Source organism: Kwoniella europaea, chromosome 2 (genome assembly GCF_036810445.1).
Source record: "Kwoniella europaea PYCC6329 chromosome 2, complete sequence".
Taxonomy (NCBI): Eukaryota; Fungi; Basidiomycota; class Tremellomycetes; order Tremellales; family Cryptococcaceae; genus Kwoniella; species Kwoniella europaea.
The window spans coordinates 652,451-667,243 of record NC_089488.1 but is presented as its reverse complement, the minus strand read 5'-3'; the positions used below and the strand labels follow the sequence as shown (position 1 = coordinate 667,243).

Genomic DNA, 14,793 nt, shown 5'->3' with positions numbered 1-14,793 from the left:
AAGAGCTCTGAATCCATCATATCATCAATTCTGCGTACTGTTAACTGTACAACAAGGCCGTACATACATTGACTATTGTCGAAACGAGACTTTCACTTCATAGGAGTTTCAGGGACCATCTCCATCCCTCTACCTTTCCTCTGCCCAACATCATCCTCTTCTTCCTCGTCGGTCAATTCCCACAACTCTCCAAGCGGATCATCACTATCTTCCTCATTGTCATCAGGTACCCCACCAAGGGGTAACGTATCTCTGTGAGCGATGCGCGAAGGTGCAATGGGAGTTTCGGCTATATAATTTGGTCGAGGGGTCCGTTGTTCTTCTTGAATAGGTGTAGGTGGGATCCAATATTGAGATTGCGATTGCGAGGGTTTAAAGAATGGGCGAGGTTTGGAGGGTGTAGCTAGGATCAAAGTATTTGGTTGAGTTTGCGATTCTGCGAAACAAAGGTATCTCCGTATCAGTTCTCACGTGCATATTTCTATACTGAAAACTCGATTTGATGTTGAAGTAAATGATAGTTTGAGATCACCGATCAGCTCAAACTCACCTTCCGTAGAATTCCTTCTCTGCCCTTGTGTCTGAATACCACTGCTCGTTTTCCTCCCCAACAATCCAGATCTTTGACTTTGACTTTCCTCTCTATCCAGTTTCCTACTGGACATACTCCTCCTTATCAATCCCACTTCTCTACCTTTGAACAAATCCTTATTCGTACTTTGGTTCCTTACCAATCCCGTCTTCTTGTTATTCATACTACTGGCCGCTGCGATACCGGTGGAAAGCGATCTTGATAAACTGTCTGATCTACCAATTATGGGATGGGGATCAATAGATTGTGATCTAGATCTGGATCTTCTCATACTCATTCCTAATCCCACGTTGAGTAAATTATCATTACCTGTGCTAGTGCGTGATAAACTCCTTTTCATTCCCAAATTACTTTCTCTAGGAGGTGAATCTCTAAAAGAACCATTCTCCGAAGGGGCTCTCGATCCCGCTCGAGAGGAAACTCTAGATAACGATCTTCCTTCATTTGATACTGATCTTGGTCTTTCGTATCCCATCCGGGGGGGAGGAGGGATGAGTGAATCCTTGCTATTCGGTAATGGTCTGGTCAATTTAGGTTTACGAGGTTTTTTCGTGGTGGTACTAGGGTCGGGAAGGAGTTTGGGTGGTAGAGGATGACCAAATACTTTTTGGTGGAATAATGAGCACAGATCAGGTTGTTTAGGTAAGAAACTATAAAGTCATTTTCAATCATTCATGATCAATTGTCACATTCTTCCAATTGGTACTCGCCGAAGGAAAAGAGGAGGAGAGGCCAGAAATTGATTTGTAACGTACTATGGTAACATAACAGATTTCCAGAATCTACCCAACATATTTGCTATACCATTCTCGTCCATTTTACTTTTCCCTTTCCCATTGACCTTGTTCGTCTCATCTGAGGTTGACAGGTTCAGACCTAATTCTGAGACTGCTTGCCAAACGCTCAAACGGTCCATCAATAACTCCAAGGCGGTCTTGGGATCTTCAGATGGGTTGACCGATGTGGGTGAATCGTTATCTGGGCCGGCTCGTGAGGAATGTTTACTTCGTTTTCGTTTTTTACTCTGCACAGGAGGAGGCTCAGGTGTATGCGTGATGTAGGTGAGAAGCAAAATGATTTGCATCAACGTTCTAATGACATGAATTATTAGCCTCGACCCATTGTCAAAATGATCGCTCGTAGATTGACTCACTCTCTCTTCTCCAGCTCATCGCTTATCTTCTTTGGCGTAGGGATAATTCCTTCATCTAGAGCCTGTCTACTTCCCAGTCTGAGCTCGAAAGCAAATTTGGCCACATTGCTTTCTACTTCGCTCAGGTCCTCTGTGCTTTTCGAGGATGATAAGAGTGGTAAAATGATTTTACGATGTCTATATTCGATTTGAGGTAATGATCGTAGTAAAGGTCTGATCAGTTCTTCAGAAGTGGAGAGGTTAGGTAGTCGGAAGAGACCGGCTGTGAATCCATATAAAGGTGACAATGTCTATATAACGAATATATCAGCTTTGCTTTGGTCCCGGCTGCTTTACCAGTGATCGACTTACCTCCGATAAGTATAAGGTCTCATAGTATCTTCTGTTGACAAATTCCTCGGAGGTCTCTTCAGAGGAGCTACTCGGCCCACTATTCATTATGACACGTCAGCTGATCTTCATGGGAGGAGACATTGAACATAGCTCACGCTATCTGGTAAGGCCAATCCGATCCAGCAGCAAGTGGTTTGGAAGGAAGGTTCAGGGGACAAGACAAGTCGAGGATGAACGGTAACGAATCTTTCGAGAAGCCTGGTCCGGCTACAAGAGTCGGTGGTGCAGCGAGTGTCGTCATATTCGTGTCATCTTATCTTGGTCTAGGCTGCAGATCAACTCGATGGCTACGTGTGTAGGATAAATGCCTGCACTCGAACATGACTTCTCATCTTTGACATCTCTTGTTCGAGGTCAGACGCGTCGAAACAAGGCACGATATCCTGATACTCCGTGTGCCTATGTTTTGTGCATTGTCCCTCATATCATTGGACGACTCAGATAGGCATGCGATTTAAACGAACAAAGAGTAAAATTCAACTTTTCAATCAAAGGACTGAAAAAATCGCCGCTCTCAGCCAAAGAACGTAACGTCACTTACCAAGAAGAAAGCAAGGTATCCTATATCAATACCACAAAGTACAGACTCACGCCTCGACATCAGCTAGTAGCGACAACCCGGCAAGCGATTTACTGCCAGCAGGCCATTTAAGTGCATAGACAGCCCAAACACTAGCAAAAGGAAGAAAAGCAAGGGAAGGAGGATCAGTCACAATGTCTGATAAATTGACTCGTGTAGCTATCGTCTCTGACGACAAGGTGAGTTGACAGCTACCCTGTACCTATGTACATGTACTGATCAGCTGTATTTAACCATCAGTGTAAACCTAAAAAATGGTAAGCTAGATAAGCTAGCAAACGGTGTTATATTGAGCTGACTTTGATCACCTTCCTTTGATCAGTCGACAAGAATGTAAGCGATCATGTCCAGTGGTGAAGATGGGTAAATTGTGTATCGAAGTGAATCCATCGGATAAGAAAGCTTTCATCTCTGAAGAACTGTGTATCGGTTGTGGTATCTGTGTGAAGAAGTAGGTGATACAAAGCAACAATAATATCAGGCGTAGTGGAATACTGACCTCGCTGATTTATTTTATAGATGTCCATTCGAAGCCATTCAAATTCTCAACTTACCTACCAACTTAGAATCCCACGTTACCCACCGATACAATGCCAACGCCTTCAAACTCCATCGATTACCCACGCCTCGACCAGGTCAGGTTTTAGGTCTAGTAGGAACAAACGGTATTGGTAAATCCACTGCATTGAAAGTTCTAAGTGGTAAATTGAAACCGAATTTGGGGAGATACGATGATCCACCAGAATGGCAAGAAATTTTAAAATACTTCAGAGGATCTGAATTACAAAATTTCTTCACAAAGGTATTAGAAGATGATATCAAAGCTGTAACGAAACCACAATATGTTGATCAAATTCCAAGATCGATAAAAATACCAAATATGACTGTGGGCAAGATGTTTGATAAACAATCTGAATTACCAAATAGATCACAATTGGAAGAAGATTTGGAATTGAAACATTTACAAGATCGTGAAGTTGGACAATTATCCGGTGGAGAATTACAGAGATTCGCGATTGCTATTGCAGGTGTGAGGAAAGCGGATATTTACATGTTTGACGAACCTTCATCTTATCTCGATATTAGACAACGTATCGCTGCTGCCAAGGTTATCAGAGGATTAGTTACCCCAACAAACTATGTGATTGTGGTAGAACATGATTTGGCCACGTTGGATTACTTGTCGGATTTCATTTGTGTGCTCTATGGTGTGCCGGGTACTTATGGTGTGGTCACTATGCCTTATTCAGTCAGAGAAGGTGAGTGATTTGTTCCATCGTCGTATATCCTTTATCGTCTCCCACAGATACAGGAAGAGTTGAGCTGATACAATTTGTACCAGGTATTAACATCTTCCTCGATGGTATGATCCCCACTGAAAACCTTCGATTCCGAGATGAATCCCTTACCTTCAAAATCGCCGAAACTGTCGACGAGACATTAGCACCCAAAATGAAATCATACCATTATCCAAATATGACTAAAACGTTGGGTAACTTCAAACTGCACGTTAAAACAGGTTCCTTCTCCGATTCAGAGATCATTGTTCTGTTGGGTGAAAACGGTATGGGTAAAACTACGCTGGTACAGTTGTTGGGCGGTAAGATGGATCCGGATGATGTTAAGGATAAGATTGAGTTGAGAGTGTCTATGAAACCTCAAACTAGTAAGTGACATGACAACGCGATTCGAGCATTTAGCTGACGGCATTTTTATAGTCTCTCCTAAATTCCCTGGTTCAGTCAGAATGTTGCTGTTGAAGAGAATTAAGGCTATGTTCATGCGTAAGTATAGTCTTTCTTTGATCTTCGTCATATATAAGGCTGTGTACTGATCCTGAGCTTGCGATTTGATCAGATCCCCAATTCAACAGTGATGTGATTAAACCTATGAACCTTGAGCCTATCATGGACCAAGATGTACAAACGTGAGTGGAATTCCACATTCTTCGATCGTTTGACATGCTAGTTGTATTGTACCAGGCCAATCGGACCATGCACTAACCTTGTTGTTTTATAGATTATCCGGAGGAGAGTTGCAACGAGTTGCCATCTGTTTGGTGTTGGGTGTACCGGCCGACGTCTTACTTATCGATGAGCCTTCGGCTTACTTGGATTCGGAACAACGTATCTTGGCTTCTAAGGTTATCAAGAAGTTCGTCATGAGTTCAAAGAGGACTGCTTTCATTGTAGAACACGATTTCGTGAGTCATCCTCCAATTAGTTAAGATTATATGTTTGCCAAATGCACAGGTGCTGATGATTGTGAAACTCAGATCATGGCTACATATCTTGCCGACAGAGTTATCTTGTTCGAAGGTACTCCAGGTAAAGAATCTACTGCCAACAAGTGAGTATCCGGTCCCCTTCCCATCACAAGGACGATTGCTCACCTTTGCTTATCCCTTGAATAGACCTGAAGGTTTGTTGACTGGTATGAACAAATTCTTGAAATCGCTTGATATCACATTCCGAAGGGATCCTACCAACTTGTGAGTCTTCGTTTAGCCTTGCGCCTAAGCTTGTTATACTAATCTATGATGAACATGTATAGCCGACCACGTATCAACAAGATGGATTCGCTCAAGGATAAAGAGCAGAAATCAGCTGGATCGTACTTCTTTGTCGACTCCGATTAAGCGACCATGTTTACATTGCCGAGGGGCATGTCACATGGATAGAGCGGAGATGATGAGATGTAAAGGAAGACAAGCAAACACTCCAATGCTTCTCTACATCAATGACATCCATTCGCATTGCATCTTACCATTGTTTTATAATTTATAATTTAGATTCGAAGTGAACAAGTGGTAGGAGTTCAGGAAGATTTTTAGGTAGAGGAGAAGATGTGTTTATCCCATCCAATTTCAATATTCTCATGCTCAATATGCAATGCATTTGATACCCCATCTGCGAACGTCCTTCTGAGTTGTAGCCTATCGGCAACGTATAGCGTCTATGAAACGATGATCATGAAGAATCCAGTTTCAAGCAGGGTGGTATGCTCATACTGATACTTCCGATGGAAGAGTGCTGTTACCGAAAAACAAAAACAAAGTCACAGAGATGTGATGGCAAGTGATCACTGCGCACACTACCTTACCACAACACAAATGGCCATCATTGTATCTCATTGTTCAACAACTCAGTACTCTATCATCCCCTCGGTCTTGCAAGTACCAGCCCACGAACACTTCACTACGAGCCAGAGGCAATAATACAGGAACCTGTCGTGAAAGCCGAATATAGCTGGACATATCCAGGCCAGGTCCAGATAGACCACGAAGGCTCTGATCCTCTTTTGAACTGTAGTACTCTCTTGGCGAGATGTCATTCTCCCTCCCATCTTCACCCAAGATCAAGTCGAAATTCACTTCCAGGACAAGTCAAAATGCACATCAACAGCATCAGCAGGTATCACCACCCATTACCCCTTTACCTACTTCCCATCCGTTAATTGCGGAACTGACTTCGCTCAGACAGCAATTAGCGCAGTATCAGAAAGCTGCTCATCAAGCTTCGATACATCTTCAGGGGGTAAGATTGGAACTGGCTTTGAGTAAGGAGAAAGAGGACAGATGGATGAGGGAGAAAGATGTTGTGGAGAAGGAGGTAGAGGTTTTGAGGTGAGTATTGTACGAAGTCGGATACATCCTCGATCGCATTCATACCTTAGTGTCATCCACTGCTCGCTACTACAGGTGTGGCCTGATCGGTGTATCAGGGAAAGGGAGCTAATCGCTCAATTTGTACCACTATAGATCAAATCCTCTTCCACCCACTCCTCTACCTACCTCCAACGCCCTCACTGAACTTTCCCTCGCCCACCGTCGTCTATCATCCAAACTTGACTTAACCGAGACGGAGCTTTCCTCTACAAAGTCGGAGCTGAACAAAACGCAATTAGAGCTACAGCGGGTACAACAGGAGAGAGAAGGTGATAGGGCGATCATTAATGAGCTCAGGAGGGTGGAGGAAGATAGAGAGGAAGAATTAGAGTGGGAGAAGGGGGAGAGAAAGAAGATTGAGGAGATGAAGAAACTTTGGTAAGTATATCATGTTCAGAGACTACAACAACATGCTGGAGTATATCGGCAAACTGATTGACGTTGCTTGACTTTGCAGTGACCTCGCGTTGGAAGAGTATCAAACGCTCGTACATTCCCTCGACCCAACGGCTGTACCTCCCTCTACACCCTCCAAAACCACTTCGTCGATATTCCTTGCCCCATCTTTACAGCGCTTGTCTCTCGACGGCGATAATCCAACATCTCAGTCCAATGACCTCGATACTCCTCCGTTGACAGCTACTTCATCTACCACACTCACATCGTCTGTTCCCGTATCGCCCGGCGAAACGATCTCGAACTTACTGGTTGGTCAAAAGGGTGTTCAACAGTTATTCCAAGATTTCACTTCTTTCTTAATCTCAAAGGATAAACATATACATTCACTCGAGAACAAAGTAGAAGAGCTAGAAAATTCATTCAAAGTCTCGAACGAACAGCTCGATGCTGAGTCGCAGAAGAGGGTAGAAGCTGAGAACGAACGGGATAAAGCACTAAGAGATGACGAGAGCGCTTCCAAGGTCGTGGAGAGATATATGACTTTTACTCAGAAAACTCACCAGACCTTACACCTTCACTTGAACAATCTACGTAAAAGGTCGAATGCTACTTCTTCAACACTTCGTAGTCAATTGGGTCATTTGAAAAATGAACTGACAGTGGAGAAAGAGAAGAATCAAAAGTTGAATGAGAAATTTGATGATTTGCTGGAAAGCTTTTTGAGGGAATCAACAGGGAGAAGAAGAGAGATTTCTCTAAGGTTGAAGTTGATCGCTAATCAGGAGAAGATGCAGAGCGAATTTGAGAAATGGTTGAATAAAGTTGATAAGATCAGGAATGATATTGAAGGGGTTGTGGTCGAACCTGATATACTAGAAGGATTATTAGATGAAGTGATTGATATCATATCTTCTTCGACTGACAAGCCAGAAAAAGGAGAAAGTGGGAACAACGATAAAGTTAGATCATGGAGGGGATTAGGTGGATTGATCAATAAATCAACGAAAACAAAGAGTACTAGTGGGATCGAACGGGATCACGAACAAGAGTCACTAGCTAGGATATTACTGGCCGAAGAATTGGTTACTACTCTAGTGGCTGATTTGCAGGATGAGACGGAAAAAAGGATGGAACTTGAAAGACAGAGAGTTGATTGGTTAGCTAAAGAAGCGGTCGAAGGTGTTAAAGCGGATGAAGGTGATGATGGACATGTGGTGTTTGACTTGGATGATCCCGAACATGAGCACATCGACATTGATGAACAAAACATCGCGCGTGATGATCAGACCAGATATCCCCAAGAACAGAAGAACGGTATCGTAGCCGACAAGAACGAGTTACATCTGATCGCGGACGAACGCCCTCAAGAACTAGATCCTGAACAGACGATAAGAACAACAATACAACCTACGCCCATTAACGCAGAACCTCCGACACCCATCTCACCATTCCCTGAACCTTCTCCTCTAACGACCCAGCTTGAAACAATGTTCGAACCCATAACATCCCGATATGTTCCCTTGCAAAAGACTCTACACGACTTAACATACTCTTTGAATGGCTTACGAAACAGCTTACCAACCCTCGATCAACCCCCTAGCTCCGCGACATCACCCAAATCCAATAGAAAATCACACTTCCTGCATTTATCGAAACTGCCCGCTTTACCCTCGTCTGGTGACCCCATCTTAACATCTGTTCTAGATGGCTTACACGAAGTGATCGAAGATGCTCGAGTGGACGTTGAAATCGCCTTAGCGGATCACGAAAGGGTGTATAGGGGGTTCGAAGCTTTATTGAACGTAGGTAAAACGAAGAAGAACCAATCGAAGGAGAATATAATGAATGAAGTAAAAGAGTATATATCTGCGAAAGACGAAGGTAAAGACGAGGGCTATAAGAGGTTGAAAATTAGAATAGAGAATATAGAAAGTGATTTGACAGAGATCAAAAGGGTTATTCATTCTACTCAACTTGATGGGATGGATTTAACAGATCAAGAAAACGGAGGAAAGAGGAATGATGTATGGGGAACGATCGAATTGAAAACTATAAATATACCTACCACTTCTAATCGGTCGACTTTCTTCGGAATCTCACCTATATCATCACCTCTACCTACCCCTTCGCCGTTCGGTCCATCCTCGCCGCTCTTTGAGGGATTACCCAATTCCAATTCACCCCTCGACGGACATCCTCTAGCGATTGGACGACGGACATCCAATATGTTTTCGACAGTGGGCAATGTCTCGAGATCGTTCTCTAGCTCTGTCATCGGTGCTCCTAGACGGGTCAGTGATCTAGCTACGGGACTATATAGACCTGGCAGTAGTGGTAATCAAAGGAAACACGATCAGGAGGAAGAACACAGCTTGGTGGGAAAGGTGGACGAAGAAGATGATGTTGAGTAGATTCGAATGGCTGCTGGCGTTACCAGTCACGCGGGATTTCAGATAACTCAGATTAATAAGCTTGATTAATGAACAAATAATGCATTATATACTATCTATCATGAAAGATTATGTACGAACCCAAATTAGGATTGATTATGCAACTTTGATCTGAAAGTCCAACATATTCCGCTATTCCGCCTCCTACAACTTCCATACCAAGCTTACACCTTCGTCACCCGCACTGACAATAGCTTGACCACCTTCGACCGGAGCGACGGCTACACCGTTCACCACGCCTACGTGACCTTTGTGGGTAGCTAACAATGCACCTGTCCTGATGTCCCATGTTTTCAGGGTCGAGTCAGCTGAGGCGGTCGTGACTTGATGGAGGAATGGAGCGGGGTGAGCGGCAATAGAAGTTATAGGTTCCTATTTGCCAAGTAATATACCATAAGCATTGAAACTCGAAAAGAGATTGGATCAACATGAAGTTTAAAAGAGACACTCACATCATGTTTCAATTCCGCCCTTACTCTACCAGTATGTACATCCCATACTAAACCTTTCCCATCTGTCGCTCCACTAACACATACCACTCCCTTTCCACCTCCTGCCGCTCCTCCGAGAAGATCAACAAATACCAAAGCTTCTATACTTTCACCTTCGGCGTGACCCACTAGAGTGTTCAACGTAGTTCCATTGGTGAGATTCACCAATTTCACTTTACCCGATGCACTTCCTACAGCTGCGATCTGACCGTTGGGCGATACTGCCAAAGACGTTATACCATGTTCTGAAGGGTCAAGTTCAGGTGAGTTGGCTGCGGTGAACATAGATGATTTCCATACGGGTGCGGAGGTTCTTGGATCCCACAGGATCAATGATGAGTCTAACGACGCGGTCAGAAGTTGACGACCGGCAGGTGGGGGGAAGAGTCCGGATGTACTGGACATGGTATGTGAGGAGAGTACGGTAAGTGTGTTTCCGGATGGTACTGTATATTATAGTATAAGTGAGATGTCTTCTTTACAGTATCAGTAAGTAAGAATGTGATTGCCAACTTACAATTCCACATCCAAACGGTTGCATCCTCACAACCTGCAGCTAAAACATTTCCTTTAGGATGCCATTGTAACCACTAATTAACAGTCATTTCTATATCAGCTGTTGTCCTTTTTGCTTGTTCAACAGCTGATGAACTCACAGTGATTTCACTTCCAGTCTCTAAGCTAGTCAAGAATTCCCAGTTCTTCCATTCTTCCACTGTTACCTCCTGATTCTCCTGGTTCGCTTTACCCTTCACTCTTCTCCACACTCTGACTTTACCATCCATACCACCTGTAGCTACCATTTCACCATCGAAGCTCCACCCTGTCGATACAACCGAGTCGGAATGACCAGTCAATTTGGTAGGAGGGAAGTTATCGGCGTTGAACGACGATGAGCCTGACGACGAAGGGATAGGACAGTATAAGAAACCTGCATCGTCTTCTCCTCCTGAAACAGCTAGTGGAGGGTTGGGGAAGGAAGGATGTAGGGCAACGGTGAATATGGATTGTTGAGACGCATGTAATGCTAAATCATATTGTGGGATATTAGTCAGCAATAAATTACTGGAAAATGGGACATAAACATAGATGTCAGACATACCATTAGCACCCCATGAGTTGTCTTCCCTCATCTCACCCTCCTCATCCATCACCATATCCTCTTCCCCTGGACCAGGACCTCCAATAATGATTTCCCCATCGTATTGTTCATTGTCATCATCGTCATCCATAGGTTCATCACCTTCATCTTCAACAACTTCGACGATATCTTCCTCACCAAACTGTCCTTCATCATGCTCGTGCTCATGGCCGTGATTTTCCTCGTGGTGCTGTTGGCTGGACATCTTAATATGCGGCTTCACTGCTTTGTCGTTTGTTATGGTTGTATCAAGGATGGAGGGGCGATTAGCTAATACCTATCGTATCTGCTTCTGAAAATAATGGATGCGATAGACTTTGTAAGCAGATCACGTGACCTCATCTCTCCTCCACTCCAACCTTCAGCTGAGTAAGTAATCCTTCGCTTTCGGGAGTGGGTGGCGAAGCCACTTTCTTCTCGAATGTGAGTAACGTCATTATCTGACATGATATATCGAATTTGAGGTCATGACTATGATGGGTCGAGAACGACCAGAATCAGGTACTGTCAGGTGCAATTGCATCAGTTGGGTCTTTCACCGCGATGGCGCCTCAAGGGATATGAAAGGAAAGATGCAAGCGGACAATAAATTCGATTCTCAAATGCTTTAGACACAATATATAAGCTGTATACGATTCTCTCAAGAACAAGTGAGGTTTCGTTTCGCATCTTTCATATCCCACATTCTGGAATTCTCTCATATATTCTTTCTCTTCACCGAATTCTTGCATCTGACTATTCGTACCAGTATATAATTGACCATATACGATATGAGTGATGATCCCACCTCGAATCCTCCCGAGGGGTATTTCGGATATCCGGAACACTCTCACCCTGATTCGAACTATCAAGACACAAACCACCCATTGGGATATTTCTCTGCATCGTCAGAAGTCAATGACACGCTGATCAGTCCCACGAGCATTTCCTCCAACTCGGGGATCTATGCTTTGCCATCGAATAACAATAACCCCTGGGCAGCCTATGGCTATGGGCATATGGACGAAGTGATGACCACCGATCCGAATCTAGATCAGTTCCAGTTTGGGAGCCAACAGGATGTCTTGCAAAGCCCCGACCCAACTTCTCAACCTCAAATAGATGGCTCAACTTCCTCAATCCGCACGAACATGAGCATTGATAAGACTTATCACGAGAACAGGAAAGACCGTATGAAAAGGCAAAGTACGTATCGTTTTGGAATGATTAGTAACATTTTCGGGTACTGACACACCGATCACAATATATTCTGTATAAAAAGTGGGGCTAACGAGAAATTGGATTTGCGTCACCAATAAGATTGCCTGGCAGCCAGAAAGCATCGTGCCCTCATAGCCGAAAAGCAGAATGAGAAGGATGTAGAATATGATCGATTGAGGACGGAAGTCCAAGAGCTTCGATCATCTGTGGAATCGTTGGTCAAGGATCGATATAACATGTCGGTGAGTAAGACTTTCAGGAGAATCCTTCAAGCGGCTTCCAGTTGATTGGAGTCTTACTTTACTCCCATAGACTCAGCTTCTCATTCAGAGTAAGGAGATCAATGCCCTTAAAGCTCGATTGAGTAAGTATGAAGACCCATCTACGCCTGAGGTTCCTTGGTCACCTGATCAAAGCCTATCAGTGCCTGCATCATTCACATACATGCCACAATGATTTCAAATCGCGTCTGGGTGTATTCTGGAGGAGGCTTCATGGATGGAAAAAGGAATAAGGAGGGCCAGCTCCAGACGATACGTGATGTGCTGTATTGCATCGATTGCGTGAAAGTAAATAGCCTTCATCCAACGTATTACATACTTGTTGTTCACGACATATTGATGATTTTTATCTTCCCCACTATCTGACTTATAAACGTGATAGACAAGCTCCTCGCGAATGGACGTAGAGCATGATCATGTTGCTTGAATGGACCGCGCCATGAACCAAACACCCTAACACATCTAGCACACAGAGGCGCTCACGCACCTTTCAGGCAGCATCCCCTGCTGACATCTGTGATGTGCAAGTTTCTCGTCCCGCTTCTGTCCCAATAGTCTCATTTAACCAAGCACATCTTGCTCACTACTAACATATCATTCTGAAAGAATGTCAATCCCCCATCCGACATTCTATTCATAACTCTTGCACACGGCAATGAAGTCATAAACACATCACAGTACCCCAAGTGGCGAAGAAGCTTCAGATGCAGGGGACCCTCGAAGATGGAGAAGCGGCACCTATCCTCCCTTCCCGAATACAATTCACAACAGTCGAGAGGCATCGTTCGAGATGCAGCGCCTCCAGACCTCATGGGTCCACGTGCCAATCAAAGGCAGAAGCGGTGTAAGGGAACATCTGGCGGAACCCAGATCTCTATCACATACTATAAGACATAGCATGTATATTGACTCTCAGTATATGCATGACGTACAGAAAATTGCGCGATTGCGCGTATCAAGACTACCTTGCGGGAGAAAAATAGTACTGTACTTCATTCTCATCTGACCTTCCCCATAGGCTTACTTCCTGATGCTTCCAGATGAGCAGTAACAGGGGGCACTGCATGTTGGCTGTTTCGCGAAAGAGCCACCCCGAACTGTTTGTCCAGATCGATCAGACCAAACTCGTTGTACGTCTTAAGGGGCTGGCCTATGTAAGTCCTGATATCGTTAGACAGATTTTGATACATCCCAATCAGCGTTTTCTGAGAGTTTGCAGTGCTGTTGTATCTGATGATATTATCTTCCAGAAGGGCTTTTTGTTGTGATTTCTTCGCACGAGATCTTCTTTGATTCTCTTTGTCTGATGATTACAAACGCCGGTAAAAGACATAAGTATACAGTGTAGGACACACAGTCAGGTTTATGATAAACTCACCGATTGACAACCTTTGTATCTGGACTTCAGAAAGTCCATCACGATTGAGCCTCTATGATAGATAAGCTTCATCCCATGGATTCCAGCAATCATGCGACCAGACTTACATTGGGGACAGGAGATGCTCGAGTCCTAACCGTCTTCCTGAATTCCAAAAATTCGGGGACTAATTCAGGTGGATCTTGACTTTTATACCTGTCAATTTCGCTTAAGGCAGCTGTGACCAAATTGAAGTCGGGATAAGTGGAGATCATCGTCTGACAATCCCTACTTTGAATCAGGGTATTCGTTTCCTCTTCGGCTGAGTACAAATAGGGTTGTAATTTCTTTGGATCCGATTGTATCGTTGTCGAAGCTCGGATCAGCTTATGCAGGTACTCTCTGTTGCGGGCTCGGAATCTGAGCTGTTGCTCTCGGTCTATCAGATCATATCAATCATACAGTCCTTCAACCACTCATCATCTCCAATATATGTATGTGAAAGAGGCTGTCTATTATACGTCCTTTTATCTTGGAATCTGTTACGAACCCTTTTTGAAGTGCCGGGCGTCTCGGACCGACTCCGATAGGAGGCGGCTGTGTGACCTTGACCTGGTGCATATGCGAAGAAGATGAATTGCCATTTACCTCCTGGTCAAGACCATATTCCTTGAATGCGACCTCGAAATTGTAGTCGATAGGGTAGTTCAGATCATCAATTGAAATTGCGTTGGGGTCGACTTGTGAGTTATAGCTATAATCCGAAGAATAGGAAGAGCAGAGAGCTGGTGATAAGGACTCCGAGTCGAGTGAATATATCGTCAAAGGGTTATGCTCTTGTGGGAACTCCGGAGCGAACTCATATAGAATCTCGGGAATTTGTAGAGAATATGTATTGATGGTGTCCCTTGTCCACGCATCTGGGTTGTAGTTCTGCTGAGACTCTTCGTACCATTGGGAGGAATTGTGGTTCATATTTCACGAAATGAGGTAATGTAGTAATAGATGAAGTATTTAGTGTTTGTACAGTGGTGGAGAAGAGATAGATGAGGACACAGTAAGGATTTGGACGAAGATATCATATTCAAG

General features: G+C 44.0%; 6 protein-coding genes across 6 annotated transcripts; 3 read left to right on the top strand and 3 right to left on the bottom strand.

Moving 5' to 3' along the window:
* Positions 1–92: 92 nt before the first annotated feature.
* On the bottom strand, positions 93–2,379 carry V865_006588 (uncharacterized protein; the record flags this gene model as incomplete). The annotated part of the gene is made up of 6 exons (XM_066230346.1): positions 93–436; positions 551–1,242; positions 1,348–1,683; positions 1,746–2,035; positions 2,097–2,175; positions 2,234–2,379. The coding sequence occupies 6 exons, from the start codon at positions 2,377–2,379 to the stop codon at positions 93–95; spliced, it is 1,887 nt and encodes a 628-aa protein (XP_066086443.1).
* A 473-nt stretch (positions 2,380–2,852) lies between these two features.
* V865_006587 (uncharacterized protein) lies at positions 2,853–5,356 on the top strand (the record flags this gene model as incomplete). Its single annotated transcript, XM_066230345.1, has 11 exons — positions 2,853–2,897; positions 2,959–2,975; positions 3,041–3,169; positions 3,238–3,977; positions 4,061–4,384; positions 4,437–4,502; positions 4,576–4,645; positions 4,738–4,921; positions 4,994–5,067; positions 5,132–5,209; positions 5,272–5,356. 11 exons carry the CDS (start codon positions 2,853–2,855, stop codon positions 5,354–5,356), a joined length of 1,812 nt encoding a protein of 603 aa, XP_066086442.1.
* Positions 5,357–6,044: 688 nt separating this feature from the next.
* On the top strand, positions 6,045–9,195 carry V865_006586 (uncharacterized protein; the record flags this gene model as incomplete). Its single annotated transcript, XM_066230344.1, has 3 exons — positions 6,045–6,343; positions 6,479–6,763; positions 6,843–9,195. 3 exons carry the CDS (start codon positions 6,045–6,047, stop codon positions 9,193–9,195), a joined length of 2,937 nt encoding a protein of 978 aa, XP_066086441.1.
* Positions 9,196–9,378: 183 nt separating this feature from the next.
* On the bottom strand, positions 9,379–11,071 carry V865_006585 (uncharacterized protein; the record flags this gene model as incomplete). Its single annotated transcript, XM_066230343.1, has 5 exons — positions 9,379–9,606; positions 9,687–10,171; positions 10,243–10,315; positions 10,382–10,752; positions 10,828–11,071. The coding sequence occupies 5 exons, from the start codon at positions 11,069–11,071 to the stop codon at positions 9,379–9,381; spliced, it is 1,401 nt and encodes a 466-aa protein (XP_066086440.1).
* A 565-nt stretch (positions 11,072–11,636) lies between these two features.
* On the top strand, positions 11,637–12,522 carry V865_006584 (uncharacterized protein; the record flags this gene model as incomplete). Its single annotated transcript, XM_066230342.1, has 3 exons — positions 11,637–12,051; positions 12,166–12,308; positions 12,379–12,522. 3 exons carry the CDS (start codon positions 11,637–11,639, stop codon positions 12,520–12,522), a joined length of 702 nt encoding a protein of 233 aa, XP_066086439.1.
* Positions 12,523–13,345: 823 nt separating this feature from the next.
* V865_006583 (uncharacterized protein) lies at positions 13,346–14,679 on the bottom strand (the record flags this gene model as incomplete). Its single annotated transcript, XM_066230341.1, has 4 exons — positions 13,346–13,650; positions 13,726–13,777; positions 13,833–14,143; positions 14,226–14,679. 4 exons carry the CDS (start codon positions 14,677–14,679, stop codon positions 13,346–13,348), a joined length of 1,122 nt encoding a protein of 373 aa, XP_066086438.1.
* Positions 14,680–14,793: the final 114 nt, after the last annotated feature.